General features: G+C 37.7%; 1 protein-coding gene across 1 annotated transcript in view; it reads right to left on the bottom strand.

Moving 5' to 3' along the window:
- Nucleotides 1-21,025, bottom strand: part of Nbas (NBAS subunit of NRZ tethering complex) — a 351,187-nt gene that overhangs the window by 22,493 nt on the left and 307,669 nt on the right. Inside the window, 2 exon segments of the mRNA XM_048804961.1 lie at nucleotides 3,748-3,887; nucleotides 19,541-19,736. Of these exon segments, the coding sequence (XP_048660918.1) occupies nucleotides 3,748-3,887; nucleotides 19,541-19,736 (336 nt within the window).

The raw sequence follows: 21,025 nt of genomic DNA, 5'->3' as shown, positions 1-21,025 counted from the left end.
GCAGGGTCCAAGAAGCAGCCTCGGCAGGCTCCGCAGCCCTGGGCCAGGGCGGTTCCGGGACAGTTCCGGGAGCCGGAACTCGGCCGCCCCGCGCTCGGTGTTCTCTCCGATAAGATCAAGTTCTAAGAAGCACCCAGGCGCTGAACCCTAGCAATCTGTCTGCAAGCCGCAGGCGAATTGCAGCCTGAAATTACCTGATCTATGGCTGAATGAGCTGCGGTCAGTCGAAAACAGGGGAGGTGACGTCAGTTTACCAACATGGTGGCTGCTGGCCTCCTCTGTGGTCTGACTGGTGTGGAGAACTGAGATGGACCGCTTCCTTCCCCCCGTCTCGAACCCAGAATTCAGCCCTGAGTACGGTCCTTGCGCGGCTGGCAGAAACTGCAGCGCTGTAACCCTGCGTCTCTATCCCAGCGCGCGCTGCAGACTCTAGCCGCGGGGCGATTTGCTGAATAAGCAGTGTTACCCTCCGTGCGACAAACCTCTCGCGTTTGAGTCCCCGTAGCCGATCCTCGTGCGATGGAAATCCTTCCTCCAGGTTCCGGAGCACCCCACTATTGCTGGAAATTCCTAACAAGATATCCTTTAGCCGTCCAGAGTTGTCATACTCCCACACAGTGAAGCAGCACACGGGGGCAATGCACTCCCCTCGCCGCCATCTTCCTTCCCCCGGCTGACAAGTCTTGCTGAACTAAAGGATATACCTCCACTTTCCTCCTCGGAGGTCCGGGGCCTTTCTCTACTGGACTACCTCTTAGAGTAAGAACGCTAATCTGCCAGGACAATGGGCCCATGGTCAATATGGCTTTGACAACAAAAGATCAAAACACTTTCACCAGCTAGTTGTAATATAGTGGGTGAAAAACGATGAATCTTCCAGAAGTACAAATCTGGTATATTTTCCCTGAGCACTGTATTTTCCTATAAGGGACTAAAACCCCAAACCAAAGTTGATACAGGCTGAACATCCCTAACCCAAAATCTCCCAATCCAAAATATACTCCAAAATCTGGCACTTTTTTAGATTGGACAAGATGCACGAAGGTGGAAAATTCCATTCCCGATCTCATGTGACAGGTTGCCATCAAAATCCGGGCCATTAAAAACACTGTGCATAGGTGTTTTTAAGACTTTGTGTAGGGTGTAGATTAAACCTAAATGAATTCACATTATGTATATTTAAATATTCAAAAATTTGAAATTCTTTTGGTCCCAAGCATTTCAGCCAAGAGATACTCAATTTATATTAGTAAACTAGCTGTCATGTAGATCAAGCAAATTCTTTAACTTATAGTCTTTTTATTGCATTGACTAGCAACATGCAGTCATTATTACACTATCTTCCTTTTTTTGGCTATTTTAGAAATGCTAAAGTCAAAATTTGATTGGAGGGAAAATACTTTTAAGGGGTACGCAGGTTGCTTAATGCTTTGTCCTCATTGTAATGATATAATAAAGTAGTTGTCATTTACAGGATAGCAGTTTAAAAATTATTTCATAGGTGACTTCAAAAGTAAGATTATAAAACTAATAGTTCTTGTATATAAATGCTTGTAAATGTTATAAATACAATACATGTTTTAAGTGCAGTTGCTTTGAGTTCACTTAAAATGAACCAAGTGAATGACTTGGCCAAGTGAATAACTTTAAATATCATTTTAATGTTCTAAAAGTAAAAGAAACTGAAAAACCACATAATTAACTTATCTAATAGTCATGTCACATTTAGAGTTCAGAAATGAGGGTATAAGGAAATCTACAAATGAACTCTTATAAGTTCCTAAAGAGTGAAGCATTACTGACAATCCAATCAGTGGGCTCTGGGCCTGCTTCACATTATGCTCACCAGAAGTTTGTTCAGAAACAGATTCCAGGTCCCACTAAAGAGAGCTGGACTCAGGATCTACTCTTTAACATACCCCCAGCTCTGCCAAGAGAATCCACTGTCACAAAGGCACTGGAGATTTCATGATGAGCTGGGAGAGTCTGCAATGCAGAGCTCAAACAGTACAGGTAGAAACCTGTTCTTGAAGGCCACAAGCCAGCATGCCACTAGCCACAGATGACAGGATCCGAGAAACACCTTTTTCTTTCTGAAAATGTTTGGTTAAAAATCAAACCAAAATAGGAACACTGCTCTCCTTGGTTTGCTTCAGAAATTCCTAATAGTCTCATCTTTGGGTTCACATAAAGAGTCTTCTTCAGATGTTCTTTCAGTTCTAAACTGATTACAAAATGATGTTATCTTCAGGAGGACGTCCTTAACTTCTCACACATGGAGATGGGCACTGGCCTGGGGCAGAGCTTAGGGAACAAACTCAGACCTGGAGCAAACAGCATCCGAGCAGGCTGGGCCTCACCAATGAGATACTGTGGCTCATGACAGCCAGCACGTGCCATCAGAGGAAATCTGGCCACTTCTTCCAAAAAAGGCACGGGGGGGTGGTTGGTTTGTGGCTGCTAGCACAGGGACTGGAGAAGCAACCCATGCTGATGAAAGCAGCAGCTGTCAGCCCAGCAGGAAACAGAAGAAACATAAGCAGAAAAGGAAGCCAGATATTAGGTACAACCGAGTCTCCTCCACTTATTAGCTCTGTGATGCCTGATATTATTTAAGTTCTGAGCTACTATTCCTTCATCTACAACATCAGCTAACATCACCTTCCTTTGTAGGTCTGTGTGAATGATTGATAACCTATGTAAATTGTACATAATGGTGTGCAACCCCAACAAGTGGGAATGATTCATTTAACCCACATGGAGCTTACAATGCTGTGTCAAAAGATAGGCAAGAAATTCTCTGGAACAAAATACTGGAACAAAGTTATGTGTTGACATCATAAATTGGATATGTTTATCCAGCAGTCTGAAACTTTTGAAGAAAAAGTGTAAGAAAAAGTGAGTGTAGGAGCAAGGAGAAATAGAAAGACATTGCAGTATTTCAAAACCAATGCTAATGACCTTAGAAGGCAAATATTGATTAAACACACACACACACACCACATACACCCACACACCTTCCTTTTCCAATTTTGCTTTCTAAGGTTTCAGTTACTCATGGTCAGCTACAAATACTAAATGGAAAACGCCAGATTATATAATTCATAAGTTTTAAATTGCATACTTATCCAGTGTATCCATGTTGTACATAATATTCTTCCATTAGCCATTTAACATCTCTGTTAATAGATCAACCATCCAGGTATCTCAGTACCTGTGTTCAAACAATCCCTATTTCACTTAATAATGGCCCCAAAGTTCAAGAGCAGTGATTCTGGGAATCTGGATGTGCCAAACAGAAGGCTCACAGTGTCTTCTTTAAGTGACTAATGGAAAGTTCTGAATTTCATGAGAAAAAAATCCCATGTGCTGAGGCAGTAAGAACTATGGTTAAAAACGAATCTTAACTGTGAAGTTTTGAATAAGGAAAATAAATTCATGCTAGTTTCATTGTTGAACTTAAGATGCAACTCACAGTGCATGATGAATGCTTAGTTAGGATGGAAACGGCATTAAACTTGTGTGTGTGTGTGTGTGTGTGTATATGTATGTATGTACAGGAAAAACATGGACCACATAGAGTTCAGTGGTGTCCAAAGGTTCAGGAAGCCCTGTAGATCATGGAACGCACACCCCTCAAATAAGGGGAACATACTTATATTCTTTCACTGGCTCTTTAGAGATGCTACATTTTCAGAAATGTAGTCTAGACCAAAGACCTCTAATTAGGCTAACTGCAATACTTACCTATTTTCACTTTCCATAGGTGGCCAGGCTTGCAAGAGCAAAACCAAGTGCTGAAATTCCACCTCATGCTGACTAGATGCCAAGAGTTCCATGAATAGAGTGTACCGGTTCTCTTCATTCTCAACATCAGCTATGTCTACCTGGAAGTAGAAATACACTCTTGAAACTAATGGCAAAGCTACTTAACTGGTTTATAGAAGAATTCAAATTTGATTACTTTGATTAAACACTTGAAAATTTTTATAATGTGCTTAGGGAAAATTCAACAACATCCAAAAACAAAACAAACTACTAAGGTTTGGGTGTTGTTTGTCACTCAAATGTCCGTTCATATGTTGGGAGCCTGATGTCTGTGCAGTGATGCTAGATAGTAGGAAACACTGGGAGGTGGGGCCTAATGGTTCCAAGATCACTGGGGGTTTGACTTGGGAGGACCTTTTCTCTTTCAGCTTCCATTGACAATGTGATCTCCCCTCACACACGGGCTCCCACTGATGTGACACAACTGAGAAGGCCCTGGTCAGAATGAACCACTGCCACTGTCATGCTTTTGAACCTCCATAACTATCAGCTAAATAAACTTCTCTTCCTTATAAAGTTAGCCTGCCTCAGGAATTTCACCATCATAATGAAAAACTGACTAGTAGTACCCAATCTTCAAAAGCTATATGCCTTAATTTCAAATAATTATATTAAAATTATAGTAAAAATTTCAAATAATTATACAACAAAATTTCAGGAAAGTTTTTTTTTTTTTTTTAAATTTTATTTACCCAAATAAATCCAAAGTAGATTTCCACATAACTAGTACACTGGCATTTAACATGTTAAAATATGGAATTGTTTTCTTTGAAAATGTTTTATTTCGCCATACTCCACATTAAGTTTCTAAAGTTTTAAATAATCAAATTAATTTCTAATTTTCACTTGAAAACTGTAAGCCTATGTGTTGTCTAGTAAATTTCAAATTAGAGATTTTACTAGGGTGTTTTTGTCAGAATATGCTTTTGCTATACATTAAAACCAAGAAAAAATATCCTTCATTCACATCTCCATTTCTAATGCAAAAGAAGTCTCTGTCAAATATACAACACTCATTTTTTTTTCTTTATCACTGAATAACTGAATGATTTTTCTTTTATATTGAGGCAGGCCTAAAGCAAATCATGCCTCCAATGCCTCTGTGGAAAAAAATATTTGCTGTTTCTAGTTAAAATGGCCATAAGCATAAAAGTAAGACAAATCTGTTTTCCCATTTTTTTTTGGCCTCTCAGCACAGATCCTCTGTGTTTAAGCACATGGTGAATTCATGATTTGTGTACACATTCAGATGATACCTTGAAATGATAATGAGAATAGATGTTACCTGTATATTTGCTAAATTGTCTGCACTAATGCATGTTTCCAAAACATTTAATTTAATGGTCATTCTGGCTCTGATCCCAAGAAGTCATATCAAAATGTCACACCACAAATTCTCCATTTTTCACAAATATTAATTGTACTATGAACAGTTGGTAATCACTATGGGAAGCCTAGCTCACACAGTGACCTGCCAGATACTTCACGAACTGCCTTCAAGCCCCATGCCATTCTTCTGTGGAACAGTTACCCAAGAGCACTGCACCATTTTAAAAAATAACTTCATAATACAGTAAGTCACTCGTCCCTCCCAATAGTTTTGTGCGGAGGACAGCACAGGCATTAGTAAGCTCACTTTACAGAGGAGGAAATGGGCTCAATTGTCCTGGTAACAGGGCCAGCAAGTGACAGAACTAAAAGAGAATTATAGTCAGACCAGGATGTCTTGAAACTAGAGAACTCGGTAAGCTTCAAATTACTGAAGCTAGTCTTCCAAGTGGGAGGTTGGTACTATTATCTTACCTATTTATGAAGTTTTTGTTTTTGTTTTTGTTTTTTTTTTAAATTTCAAACTCAAGACATGCACCTGATCTGACTCCAGCCACAGGCCTCACTGAGGTTCCTGGCACAACATCAGGCATGCTTCCACCTCAGAGACTTTGAGCTGTTTCCCCTGGCACATTCTTCCTTTAGCCAGTAGAGTCGCTCAAACACTGTTTCCTTCAAACACTGCCCTAGTAGCAAAGGCCTTGCTAGACTGCCTTCCCTAGAGGAGCATGCCCTGTGCCCATCTTCTCACTATTTACAACTACATGACATATTTACTCTACGTTTTCTTCCTGCAAAAGCATGTTAGTGCCTTGAAAGTAGAAACCATTTTTTGTTCAGTGCTTTATCCCTATTACTTAAAACAAAGCCTCTTATACAACAGGTACTTACTGAGTCAATGAATGAATAAACAGACATAATTACAAATAAAGATAACTTTTAATTTATAAAATAATTTAGCATAAATGATATTAAGTACACATAGATGTGCCATAAGTTTTTGGTTATTGGAAATATATAGAAAATTTAAGAAAATGTTGCCAACAGGAAAGTCACTTAAAGAAAGACTACACATGGCAGATTTACTGATATTACATCTGTACATCTGTAGGAATGATTAGCTACATGATTTTACTAGAGTCCCTTCTTTGGACCTCATTCAGCACTTTCAATATATTTACTCTATTTCATTCAATAGATTTCATACAGTACATTCTATCTGGGATTCATTCAATACATTCAGAAATGGACTGCAGGAGGGGTGGTATGTTTGAATTTCTACTCAACTATTCACTAACTAGTGACTCCATGTATATCTGAGTCTTGATTCTCAAAGATAACATGGCAGGGTAAGGGTACAGCCTTTTCACATGATCACAGGAAAACTTAACGAGATAAAGCATGGAACATATCAAGCATTGTGCTGGATACTTGATAATCATTCCCTACACTGCACGCTGGTGGCCTCCCAGCATTTGCTCTGACTTCCTGCCTCCACACTGAAATCTTACCTAAAGCTGTTTGTTATCAGGTCATAAAGCATAAGAGATGGCCTACCTCCCTGGCTTAAAGCAAATAAGAGATGTCTGACTTAAAGTTTCTGTACAACTTCTCTACCACACCAGCCCCATTCAGAGTCTAAGTCAACTCGTGCTTAAATGCACATGAACAAGGCTGGGGAGAAATCCTTCTCTCTGTGCTTTGTTAATGGTCATTTGAATCCAGAACCTGGAGATAATTTTGAAGGACATCCACTGAGAAATGAGAGCCTTTGACAACTATGAATTCTTTATCCTTCCGTTGAGCTAATAAAATGACTTGCCATAGGTTAAGAGACTTCTAAGGCCACTGTAAAGACTATCATTACAGTAATAGGAGTATCTAGTCTATCAACATTCCTTATGCCTCTTTTCCAATTCCCACAGTGGTGCAGAGATAGGGACACAGACACATACAGTGGGCTGTGTTTCTGCAGAAGGCCAAGCTGAGGAAAATGACTTACACTGCACAGTAAGCCTGGTGACCTTATGCCTCCAGGGAGATACCACCTCTACCTTCCAAGGCTCTCTGCTATACAAACAGTCTTGAAAAGTCAGTCTAGGACACAGACAGTTCCTCTGGCTCAGACTTGCAAAAGTGTGAGAAATTCATGAAAAACTGTCTGCCAATAGCTTTTTGATGTTTGTAATCATCCCATCGAGAATGAGTCCAAAACTATCTTAACACAGTTAAATTCTTTTCTGTAGAAAAGAGTATTAAATGAAGATTCCTTAACATAGTTTTCTACATAATGAAAGTATTAATATATTTTCCTTTGAATAGCAACATTTACTCTAAAAATTTATGAAAATGATGATACACTAAGTGTAAGTAGGCTTATTTAATAGACTCCTACTGAACTATAAGTTCCCAAGGGCTTCTAAGAGCTAACTTCATAAATGTGTGTGTGTGTGTGTGTGTGTGTGTATTGTTATACGTATTCTTTTATTATGTATTAGAACTTTTAATATAATTTCTTTATTCATTCTAGTCATTTTTAGTATTTACCTTGGACTTTCTAGAAATTAGAATATGCAAGTAAACAAGGGCAATTTTGCTTTTATGAAAAGTTACCAATCCTATTTCTTTTTCATTGAATTGACTTAGGTCCTTAAGAAGAATGTTAAAATAGTGAACATATGGGGTACTTCTGTATTTTCTAATTTTAATGAATATACCTCCAAATGTTAAATATCTTAACTATGATTAAATCCTAGTGGCCAGTAGAAAAGGAGCGTAGCAAATGGTTAATACACATTTATTTTTGCATAAAAATAATGATGCTATCCTACTTACTTTCTAGAAGATAGCTGTGGCCCAATGTATTTGCACACTATATCTAGTAATGTTGCTCACTAACAGAAAAACAACTTAGGTTGAAGAAATCGCTATGTCATAAAACTGACAAGTTATCTAGGAAAAAAAAAAAATAGGGAAGGAAGAACTGCCCTGAGACCACAAAAGTTACATCAAATGGTTCTCAGAAGCTCACAGAACTTATGAGAGCATGTGATCAGTAAGTATGCATATCATGGGAAATCAAATTCCCCAAAATACTTGAAAACAAGGCACTGGTTCATCTTGGATACAGACCTAGGAAAGAATAGCTTCCCTGTTCTAGGATGTAATATGTTCCACATAAAATATGTACTCCAAGCATCTAAGTATAGTTCATAAAATATAGTGATGCAGAGAACACTAGTCTACAAACAGCTACAGTGTGAAATGACTGTGGGACATGCTTTAATGTGGAGGGAAAACTAACTTTAGGTGGCTGTCAAATGCTTCAGCATAGCTCACCAAAGAGCCTGGAAAACAAATGACAAAAGGCCAATTTAATTAAATATGCAGCTTTCAAAAAATAATGATGAAGTGAAAGTACGACAGAAAATGTTCACTTTGGAGATATTTCCAACCTTTTTGAGGCTTAGGGGATAAAGATAACACAGACTTAAATGATGTTTGTGAATAAGAAGTCAGTTATGGGAATAAAATAACTAGCAAAGAGATGGGTGAACAGGAAGGTAACATGCTTTTAATACCCTGTCCCTGTCCTTGCCTTGGTGATACCAAACAAAATCCTAGAGGTGAAAATGTCCAATATTTCACGGGTACCTGTGGATTTAGTGACTACTCTATACTGATACTAAACTGAATATTAGGGAACTTTAAAAGGCAAAATTCATGCAACTCAAATATAAGAATATTTCTTTCCTTTTTGTCTCTCAAAGTGTTGGTTCTCTTCTCATTGAATTAGGTGACTTTAGTCCTTGTTGTAAGTCAATTTGTTAAGTAGCTTCAGTCTCCTTATCAGACACAGACTTGCTGTCCTTGAAAGAGAACAAAGTCACCTATTCTCAGTAAAAGACAGTATTACCTTAAATTTCACTGTAGCTGCTAGAAGTGAACACAAATATCTTAAACTGAGGCAACCCCCCTGAAATCTGCATCTTGTTACGGAAATTGACAGTGGCTTTTTTTTTTTTTACCTTCTGGTATTTACAAATATAAAACAGGTATTAATGCACACAGAAGTACTTTATAAATAGAAAATAATCACAAACCTTCAGAAGACTACTATTGGCAGTAGCAATATTAATCACTGTATGGTGATTATCTTGTAAGATTTGGTGAGCTATTAGCTGGCTTCTGTGAGATTACCTAATGATACTTGATTCTATGCAATTCTTTTCATGAACAGAATGAAATTTGAGAATTTTTTGTATACAGTGCTTCAAAATATAATACTCCTGCTTCAACAGACTACAGAAGCAGGAAAAGGTGACAGATTTGACCTCTCGTAACACTGGACCCATCTGTTCAAGTGACTCCTTTGGTGAGGTTTCAGGTGTACAATGTAGTCTTCTGTCCTCACTGGATTTAAATAAAATGTCTGGGGAAGGAAATTTTGATACCAAACCCATCATAAGCTGTTGATAAGCAACTTATCAGCCTCAGCAGTACTTAATCCAGTGCCTGACACATACAAAGCACTCAATAAATACTATTAGTTATTACCATTAATGACACTATGTATTACTATTACACAGAAAAACATCAATAGAACATAAATTATGATTTTTCATTTCTGAGTTATTTGTGGATGTATTTAAAAGAAAATATAAAATTATAAAAATGTCATTGAAGTTTTAAACATTAAAAGTAAAGTGAGTTTTTTTTCTGGGAGATTTCCCATTTTTACATAACTAGTAGATACAGGAATTGAGTTTCATAAATACTTAACTGTGTACTGCTTGAGACAGCCTGAAATTTCTAATAGCCTTCCCAGCCCATGCTGAGGTGAGACTGTCTGCCATGGTCAAAGGATGTCCTGACAAGAAATAAAGAGGCTGAACTCTTCCTCCTTTGGTTCTAGTCCTGGTGGGTGAGCAAAAGCTGTCCATCTCTGCTTTACAAATCATAAGGCACAGCAGGAAATCAAGGGTATCTGTGAACCACTTGAGAATAAATGGTTCACCACTGCTATAAAAAAAGACTTCCCAGGATGCTGCTAATGTGCCCCTGTGCCCAGGAAAGCCCAATAAGAAACTGCAACTGAGATTCCCATGGGTCTTTTTCCCTATCTCTGTGTGCACATAAATACCTATGAACACCCTGCAGGAGCCAACAGTTGTGACTCTGAGCCAGTTTTTATAGCACCCCACTTATTTTATTACAACTCTAAACATAAAAATTAAACAATAAAATATGCTATAATCACTCCCCATAAATGCTGTTATAACTTCAACACATAATACATATTTTCATATAGCTAAATATAATGTTTTATGAAGCACTTTGAAGTGAAACATATGATAGGAGAAAATATTGTGTGTTAAAATAAAAGGAAAGATTTTTGTCTTACAAATAAACATACTGCCATATGAGCCCCTATAAATATACCTGTATTTACTTTAAAGAACTGCTATTAAAGCTAATTTCTTAAGGCCAAGCTTTGTTTTTTAGTTATAGTTTTTGAAGTATTACTAGAAAAATTCACAGAGATGGAAACATTTTTACTGTAGCACATCATTCAGACTTGCATTTGAAGTTTGGTCCTACCACTGAACACACAACATAAAAAGATCTCTGAGCCTCAATGCTTTCATAGTAAAAAAAAAATAAGGCAATACCACCTTATCATATTACTTTGGGGATATTACAGTGCATCACAATGTATAACACAATATAATACAGTAGTACAATATATATGCAGATTTCCAACAGGAATCTACCTTTAGAGGTGTCTCAGAGTTAACACTGAGCCACTATGGTCACTACTAGTATTGTTAGTTCATTATCATACCTAATTCTGCCACATTACTTTTGAGATATTGAAGAAATTTCTTAGCCACACTTAGCCTATTTCCCATGGGATAGCGTGATAAGAGTATGTATGTCAGAAAATTATAATGTTTAAACAAGACATACACACAAAGTCTAATGTTCAGGCCACAGAAGGCCCTAAAAATATGAAAACAACAATATAGGTAGCACCTTCTTAGCTTAAATGAAAACAGATTTTCATTATAGCTTTCAGAATTTTTAATTTGGATTCTGATTTTCATTATAGTTAGAAGTTACCTGAAGAGACCTCTGGGTAGCAGAAAAAAATGTTGGCCAAGGAGTTATATGTATATCTATACATTCTCCAAAAACAAAGAGTACAAAAATGAAATTACACAAAATCCCACATGTTCAGCATAATTACAGGCCAAGAATGTGCAATCTTTGAAATATTGTAAGTAAAATACACTAAATAGTAAAAATACACTAAATCCCAGATAATGATCTCTTAGATTCCAGGTTCATGTTTCACATATTTTAAAAAGTAATTAAAATTTATAAGAATCAATTGGGGGAAAACCAAGCAAATGAAAACAAATAAACCTAACTATAAGTGAAAAAATATTCACACTAACGATGTCTGTGTGTGGGTGAGAGAAGAGAGGTGGGGGGAGGAACACTCATTAAAACAGTATATCCTAGCTAATAATGTTGGCTGGGAATTTCAAAATTGCTTTATCTCCAGGATTAACAAATATATAAATAAATTATGGACAATGAAACCAAAGTCTCTGACAGTGAGAGGAATTACAAATAAGCAAAGTTGGAAAGGCTAGAATGAACTCTGGCACTGAAATGGAATTGGAGGTTTTGATATGAACTTGACTTTTAACGTGTATACAGATAGACACAGGACCAGATGTAGATTCAGGTATATTTGTGCAGATGCACACATTTATTACTTTCCTTTCTGTCCCCCTAGAGGACCTAGAAACTGTAACAGCACACTATCATTGAACATATCTAGCACCAAGTCTTGCTTTTAGATACCATTCTTCAATAAAGGATCCAAAGCTTTCAGAAATCAATGATTGAACCCAGGACTGGACACAGAAAGCAAAAGAGAAAGAAGTAAAGAAGTGCTCCAAAAATGATGGGCATTTGTGAAAAGGAGAAACTTAAAGGAATCGTCAATGGTCAAATTCAGGATAATTTGAGCAAAGAATAAATGATAGTAACAGATTAGAACCACAGAACAAAATGAGAATCCTTGAGCTCATACTGACATAAATAAGTAACTGAATAAACAGATATGAAGGGGGAAATATAAGAAAACCTTACCATTTGGCAAATCCTATAGTAAAAATTATCTCAGGCAATAATTAATTCATGGTATAATTAATAGAGGAAAGTACAAAGCAAACTGGAATATTTACATAATCTCAAGCTCTCTCTCAAGTTACTTATTAATTATAAAAGGGAAAATGATAATTTCATAAAGAAATACGTTGGCACCACATCAGTCAGGTGGTCAGAATTAACGTCATCAGTAATGAAACAAATCAACACCATATATCTGCTGATATAATACACTGAGAAGGCCGTATCACTTCTGTGGTATTCTTACCCAAAATGTGAAACTTGAATATATGCCATATTAAATTGAGGGACATTTTATAAAATAACTTTCCAGTACTTTAAAAATGTCAAGGTCAAAAAAGATCACATCAACAAGATCAAGGAATTGTTTCAGATTAAAGGCAACTAAGGAAACATGACAAATAATGCAATATGTGACCTGGTTTGGATGTGAACCAGAAAAAGAAATTAGTGGAACTGACAATATATGAACTATGTGTAAATTAAATAATAGTATGTGTCGATGTTAATTGTGGCTGAGAAGATACGGTGAATCTGAGTGAAAAGCATACAAAATTCACTGAACAATTTATGCAACTCTTTTGGTAAACCTAAAATTATTTCAAAATGACAAATTTAAAAGCAAAACGGTTATCCCCAGCTACTCCATATCCCCCACCACTGCCAACATGCACACACTGGTTTTCCCTGTGCTTTTCCCTTTCCCTTCAGTTTTTCTCCCTAATCCTTAGGTCGGTGGAAGAGGCAATGTTGTCATGTAGCACTGTGACCAAGACCAAGACTGCAGAGAGGCTGTCACTCTAAAGCAGAGGCAAGGTGGACACAATCACCCACTGCAAAGCCCACAGAGAGATCCCTGCCTCTGGGAGGACGCAGGGGAGCCAGGGCCGGTGCGAAACTTGCTAAATCAAGCTCCTTCCTAGGAAGTGGTCACTGTTAGCTAAGATAGGAAGGACACCGGCCCTGGCTCCCCTGCGTCCTCCCAGAGGCAGGGATCTCTCTGTGGGCTTTGCAGTGGGTGATTGTGTCCACCTTGCCTCTGCTTTAGAGTGACAGCCTCTCTGCAGTCTTGGTCTTGGTCACAGTGCTACATGACAACATTGCCTCTTCCACCGACCTAAGGATGTGGCTCAAGCGGTTAGCGCGCTCGCCTGGTATGCATGCGGCCCGGGTTTGATCCTCAGCACCACATACAAAGATGTTGTGTCCGCCAAAAACTAATAAATAAATACTAAAAAAAAAAAAAAAAGTCTGCTTATATGAAGGGGACAAAAAGAGCCTTCCTAATTCTCTACCCATCACCCCTTCAGAACATGTTATGCAGAGTTAAATTCCCTGAATTTAGTTTCTTTCTCCCCAAAACTGGTATTTCCTGTATTTTCTACCAAGCTGAGTATCACCACTTTCTCCCTAGGAATTTAGACAAAATTCAGAGCGACATCAAACTTTATGCTAATCCCCCCACGTCTAAACAGTGACCAAGTCCACTGCTAATAATTCAAGCTCTCCTTCTACCCTCTTTTAGCTTCAAAGCTAGTGCCAAGTTCAGGCAACTTGACCACCACAACCTTAGTCCTCCAAATGGTATCCCTCCCGTCCACTGCTCATGCAGGGGTCAGTTGGCTTCTCCCAGAACACTAATCTGCTCATGTCACCTCTCCAGCACCATGCTTCCATGTTACCTTAGCGTCATCACAGTGAAACCTGAGCATGACACTAGAGGCTCCCAGCAGTCTGTGCTCCTTTCTACTCTCACCTCAGGGTGGCCCCTGCTTTTATACCATAGGCCAACTGTGCTGAACTTGGTTCATGCAGCTCTTCCTCACTGGTCTCCCCTCACTACATCCAGACAGAAAGGCTTGGTGCCCACCTCTGGATCCTGTATTAGGCAGACCTAGACTATCTAGACACCTAAACACTTTAGGGTATTGACTATTTGTTAATAGATCGACATTCTCTAGTCATGTGGAGGCCCACACCAATGAGGTCCATTTAGGAAGCTCTATGTAATCCAATGCAACCCAGATTCTAGTGCTGAATATATTTCCCTGGCAAATGGGAAGAAGTATAGCACAGGACCAAGAACACAGGCTTTGGGATTGGACAGAAACTGAGCTGGGGCTCCAGTCTACCACTCACAAGGTGTGTCAACTTAAATCAATCACGTGACCTCTTCTCAAACAAAGATGGTAACTATTCTGCAGGACGGTTTTTAAAATTAATGTGCACACAGAACACATTGTGTAGTCCCCTCTTCTGCCCACAATGATACCAGTGGCAAGAGGGCAAATCTTCAAAGAACTTTGTCCATAAAGAATGACTCCTGATGTTGCCAAATATTTATAAGACCAACGAATATGAATGCTTCCTCAACTTCAATTGTCTTGCAAAGAAAGGGACATGGCCTCTGCTTGAATCCTGACAAACATGCTTGTGCATTGCTTGCATGCGACATGAGAAGCAACTGGCTGGTCAGAAATCACCATCAGCAAAGTATGGCAAACTGAGACAGAATATATGCAGATGTATCAGGTTACTCTGTAAAAATGGTTTTCCATTATCTCATACAAGGGGGATAAAGCATGGTCTAATTTTTCATCATTAACAGTAAGAACAATGCACTGAAAGTGAGGAGTCCTGGCCTTGCCATTTAAAGGTGACCTTGGACAAGTTTTTAAAGATTTAATATTAATTTATTCAACAAATATTTATTGAATATCTTTAAGATCCCTGTTCTCACAGAATTTATATTCTAGTGGAAGAAGAAAGACATCATATAACAAATAGAAGGATAGATAGGAAGAAGTTAGCAGACATGGTGATTTATACAGAATTAAGGGCAATAAAATAGATTGTGACTGGTGTGGTTAATTTAGGCTGTGTAGTCATTGTAGAAAAGGTGACATTTAAACTAAAATCTGAGAAAGTGACTTCTGCTTTTTGTACAATCATATCCTTTTCTATAAAATATGATTACCTAGCTGGGAAACTTCTGGAACTCTCTTCTAGTTACAGGGCTGCATGAGTTCATAGCTATTAGAGGCAAAGTATACATGTGTACACTCATTCATATCATGAAATATTATTTTATATTTGATTAAGTAAATCATGTCTATGATTCTTAGCTATGAAGATATTTAAGGCAACAGTGAATTACTTTTAAGGTACTAAATAGAGCTTTGCATACTGAACTTCTGCTATGTTCTTTGAGCCTCAACTGAGAGAAGTGCTTATTTTGTTAATGTTCTGGCAAAGAATGCCAAACTAGTCTCTGGCCAGAAGGTTATTATATCCTTGTATGTTTGAGGCAGACAAAAACTTGACTTTGTAATGAGGCTAGACGTTGTCTGAAATGAATTCTTTCTGGTGATCACTTAAAACCACAAGTTCAGACATCCTCAATCTTAAAAGGCAAAACTCAAAACCACATGTTCTCTTCTACATAAAAATGGGGGGGGGGGGTTGAGGTGAAGTATGTAAGTTTTTAAGCAACATTAGTATTTTGACCCATATTTTTCATGCACCAGTTAACCAGAAAATTACAAAAGCTGAAAAACTCAGATAAACTGTACCAAGGGGATTAACACAATACATCCATTCCCTCCCCATTCCCAGCACATCCTCTTCTTCCTCCTCTACCCCCACACTGGGGTACATTTCTGGAATAGAAACTAAAGCCTATCAAACTATTAAAAAATGAGGACCTCTGAATTTTTAATTCTGTTCACTAATCATTAGAAAAATAGAAACTGCCATCTCTCTGAGAAGCAGTGAGAGCAGGAGCCATAGACTGTTTAATTTTGCAGGAGTTGGCTGGTTTCCCAGCAACATGGTGATTTGTGGGGCCACTACTTTGGGCACCTTGAAGATAATTAAATATTAAGTCTCTTTTTGATGTATGCAAAGTCTGCTTAAGAGGATTACGAGCCACAGTGGAGGTAGCAGTCCACATTTCTTCTTTTTTTTGGTTATTGAACTTGCAATATCATTATCTATTCTTATCTTTAGTCTGTTAGAACCAATGTCCATCCTTAAAATAACTGAAAGCATGTTCAAGAATGAAAAAGGTGATAGGGGAAAAGTAGAGAAAATGCGAGTTCCTACAGTTGACATTTTGGGATCCTCTAGTATTGGGGATATAGAGATAAAGAGCACAGTTGACGTGTGTGAGTAAAATGACTGATAAAGTGAGCAGACCAACTTCTCTGTCCTCTAGTTCAAGGTTCCATTTCACACCCTAAATAGCAAAGGCACATAGTGCAAGAATAGTCCCAGGATAATACGACTAGTGGCAGAGGGAGGGGGAGATGAACACATATCCCTCTATTACCACCTGATCCTTCTACAGCTTCAATGAAAGGTAGCATAATTTGTTGAAAACAGTAATTGAAGACATGATTTGAACTATCACGCATTGTTCTGCAACATTCCAGAAGTATTGGTGTTTCTATTCTGAAACTACAATTTTTCTGCATTTGCTAAGAAACAAGAAGTTCTAGCAATTATAGGAAAAAATACCCATGTCAAATCCACTTGTCCTCCAAAGTAGATTTGACTCATCAGTGCCCTGTAGACATAGGATACTTAATTATACTTTCTAAAGGAGGAGGAAGAGACACTCAGTGACTTTTTTTTTTTTTTTTTTGAGAAGACTCTGGATGAATAGCATAATGAAACTAGAATGAGCCTTCTCATTCTGTTCCTAGATAATTTTGAAATCAAGGCCATTAGCTGCCAAGAGCAGGAAATTACTCTTACATAAGAGGAAAGTAGTGAAGCAAGAAGAAAAAGGGTGAGGGAAACATGAGAGGACTTTCACTAGTCATTCTAAGACTTCTACAAGAGAGATTTTTCAGAAGGCCTAAAAGTTTGCTTCTGTAAAGAGGACAGATTTGTGAAATGCAGAGTTACTTATGGGCTTCACAAGTGAGGGAAATAGTGTATATTTATAGCAAAAATGTCAACTCAATTTAGGAAAGTGTGTGAAAAAGGACTTTGTTAACAGAGGATTGGCTGCCTTAAGTCCTATTTGGGGAAAAAGTTAAGCAATAAAGGAATTAAAATCTCAGAAAAATTTATAAATCATTGAAAACTTATAAATCATTGAAATCATATAAAAGTTCTAACTTGTTTGAGTAAGTGGAACATTGAGAAAAGGATAAAGAAGGAATACTGGCAATGCTATAAAGAGTCTGGGTTCAAATATGAAAGTATTATGTTCAAACATTTCAACATGAAGGATAGGATGGATGTTTCCCCTTTCCCAACTTCCACTCTGCTCTGTAATATTTTTAGCATATAGATATGACATTAAATGAAGTGAAGCTCCAAGTAGAGAAACCAGATTAATCATCTTTACAGACTCCAGAAACCATAGAAGATGAAACTGACAAGGTTGAGAACTTGAAAAATGGAGACTAATCACAGGAAAGGACATAATTGCACTAAAGTTGCTTTGCTTCAGGATAAGGGTCAGAACAGGAAGTTCTGTGTGGCAAAAATAATATGGTCTGATTTAAGGTTTGCCTCAGGGATGTTATGTGTACCCATAGCAGTATTATGCTGAGAACCAACACACTGCTAATCCTACCATGCCCTGTACTTGGAATATATTCTACAGCCTCCAGCATTTGTGCTCCAGCGTTGCTCGAGAGGCTGCAAGTGGTCTTCTGAGGTAACTGTAGGCAAGGTGAAGAGCCCAGATATGTAGGGAAGGTAATAGTGCTTCAGAGAGCATTATTCATATATTTGTGACTTTTTCATTTTAATCCATTTCAGCAATTTGGGAAGACTAGAGAATCTGATAAAGTCCTCTTTTTAAAATCTCAATTTCTCTGAGAAGTACATATTTACTTAGTTATTTCACAAAAGTTGATAATAATTAAGATATTTGGATATGAATCCAAAGATGTTCTTAATATTTGATTCATTAAAAACAATTTAGGCCAGTGGAATAGTTTAGTGGTACGGCATATGCTTAGCATATATAAGAACCCAAATTCAATCACCAGTACCAAAACAAACAAACAACCAACCCAGGAAAGGAAGTCATTGTTCTTTAGATGTAGTAATAAGGACATAAATATTAACTATGCTTTAGAATTAGGAAGTAAACTGAGTTGGAGCCAGATTTCCAGAGACCTCTTTTGCAGATGGGGTTACCTGGGAAGTCTTGATTTCTAACTTTCACTGACCTGGTAGTCTAATCTGCATGCTAAAATACGTGATGGAGTTGCTGACTTCTGGATCTTATGTCCTTAGGATGCATCAATTTAGAATTCAAACTTCTTCAGTCACCATACTTCTTTGACTTAGGTATTAGCATTACCATTTACTCAAAGAACAAGACATTACGCTCTGTGATGTACGTGCACAGAATATTTTCAGGGATTCAAAAATCTAAGTACATCCTCGAAGTTTTCAGAATTTTCATGGTAGTCAGAGATAAAACGTCTTTAAAATAGCTATAAAATAATTAAAGCTCAACTATGTAGAATTCAAGGTTTAATTAATATGTGATGGTCAGGGAAGGTTTTCCTAGTTTCTCCATATCATGCTTCAGGGTTGTGAGTCTTTCACTCTGGAACTTTCCCCGACCATCTGTGTGCGTTACATTTATGTCCAGCAAGGTACAAAAGAGGGTAGAACATAAAAGAAATGAATTAGCTCAATTACATCCTATATTTCCATATAGCTCTGCATTTCTTCTGGTACAGCGTCAATTAGTCAATAGTAAGAATAGTCCTGCCAGGTGCAGTGGTGCCCGCCTGTAATCCCAGTGGCTCGGAGTCTGAGGTAGGAGGATCGCGAGTTCAAAGCCAGCCTCAGTAACAAGGAGCTGAACAACTCCATAAGAGTGTCTCTAAATAAAATACAAAATAGGGCTGGGATGTGGCTAAGTGGTTGAGTGCCCCTGAGTTCATTCCCTGGTACCCATCCCCCCACCCTCAAAAAAGAACGATCTTATCTCTTCTGAAGAAAAAAATGGTAAGAATGTGTTGCACGTTCAAATCTATATAAAAATAAAAATGCACTTTATTGCACATACTCAATTACTAAGCCGTTGGAATGCTTACCAATCATTAGCAAGCTGATTATTCCCTTGAGAGAAGTTTAAGGTAATCAAGATTGACCTCTGGTAACTGTCAACAAGGAAAGCAGTCAGATGCTCCTTTACCTGTCTCTGAGGCCATGCAGCTTTGAGAATGGCCTCTGTTCTGAAGAGCACAAGGAGCTTGCCATCCTCCTCTGTCAGGTGGAATGACTGCCCCAGGATCTGCAGCACATGGACGCGGGGCCGCACAGGCTGGGTATCATCAGCACAGAAAGGCCGCAACCACTCCAGCAGGTCCTCAGGTGACACTAGCTCCTCCCTGCAGGGCACAAATCGGGGGTGAAAAGAACCTCTTAGGTCGTTCTGCTTTCTTCCCTTCCAGGAATCGAATGTGGTCACTGGCCTCAAGACTTCTTTGTTGGTTACTTTTTTTTTTCTTGAGAGGAAAAATATAGGCTTTTAAATGGCTTACAGCAAACCATATTAGTCATTTAAAAGCTATGTAAAATTAATGTCATTTTAAAATGAGTTGTATTAACTAAAAAATAGCCATTAACCAATAAGTCCTTAGCTAGTTTATTTCTTATTTAAAATTTAAAGTATAGGAAAGCTTATTTCTATTAATCATACCTATGGTTCTAGGTACTATTCTAGCAATTTTACATATTCTATTACTAGTTGGCAATAACTATGCAAAGCAGGGATCATAAATTACATTTTAAAGATGAGAAAATAGGCTTCAGGGAAGTGATATAATCAGCCCACACACATCTGTAGGAGATACTGCAGTGTGACCTCAAAGCCCATGCTCTTTGTACCACTTTTCATTGAGATTAGAATTTCAGCATGTGGTTACCATACCCTAAAAATAAAATATGAACACTTGGCTCTTATAGGACTGTAGAGTCTAAAAGAATTTAGAGAAGGGGACATATTGTACAACTTTCTATCCAGCAGAATTGCTTCTTTTGTATCCCAAATGGACCCTCTCAGGAAAACAACTTATTTGACGGTGATGTCAATGAATTACTATCAATGACTGTTAAGAGGTTATCCATATAGAAGACTCCCTCTCACAAGGCCCTGGGGATCCATGTTACAATAATATATTATACAGTTTTTGTTGTAACTAGATCTATAGGAAGATCTCAGCAATAAATCACCTAAACTGAGTCGCAGACTAACCTATCTTCAACCCTATCAAGACTACAAGGCTTTTTAAAAACTTCTGAGAATAAAATACTATAATGTCACTGAGTATTCCTCTTGGTAGTTTCTCCATAATATAGTTGCCAAATGCTACTTTATGGCAATTTAAATTAAAAATAAAAAAAACAGAATTCATCATTTGTATTAGGATTAAAAGAAATTACAAAACATTGCAGACAAATGGCTTAAATAGTTCTAAACTTATGAATTCATTTCTTAGTTTTACCAATGAATAATCTTTACAGTATCAGAAACAGGAAAAACTGGTGTGTGAAAAATGTAGAATGAACCAATAATTCCTGGATACCTGCTATTTATTTATTTTTATTTATTTATTTTTTTTCTTTTTTTTTTTTTTTTTTAATTTTTTATTGTGGGTTGTTCAAAAACGTTACAAAT

This window comes from Marmota marmota, unplaced genomic scaffold (assembly GCF_001458135.2).
Source record: "Marmota marmota marmota unplaced genomic scaffold, marMar, whole genome shotgun sequence".
In the NCBI taxonomy this organism is placed as follows: Eukaryota; Metazoa; Chordata; class Mammalia; order Rodentia; family Sciuridae; genus Marmota; species Marmota marmota.
This window is presented reverse-complemented; position numbering and strand designations above follow the sequence as displayed.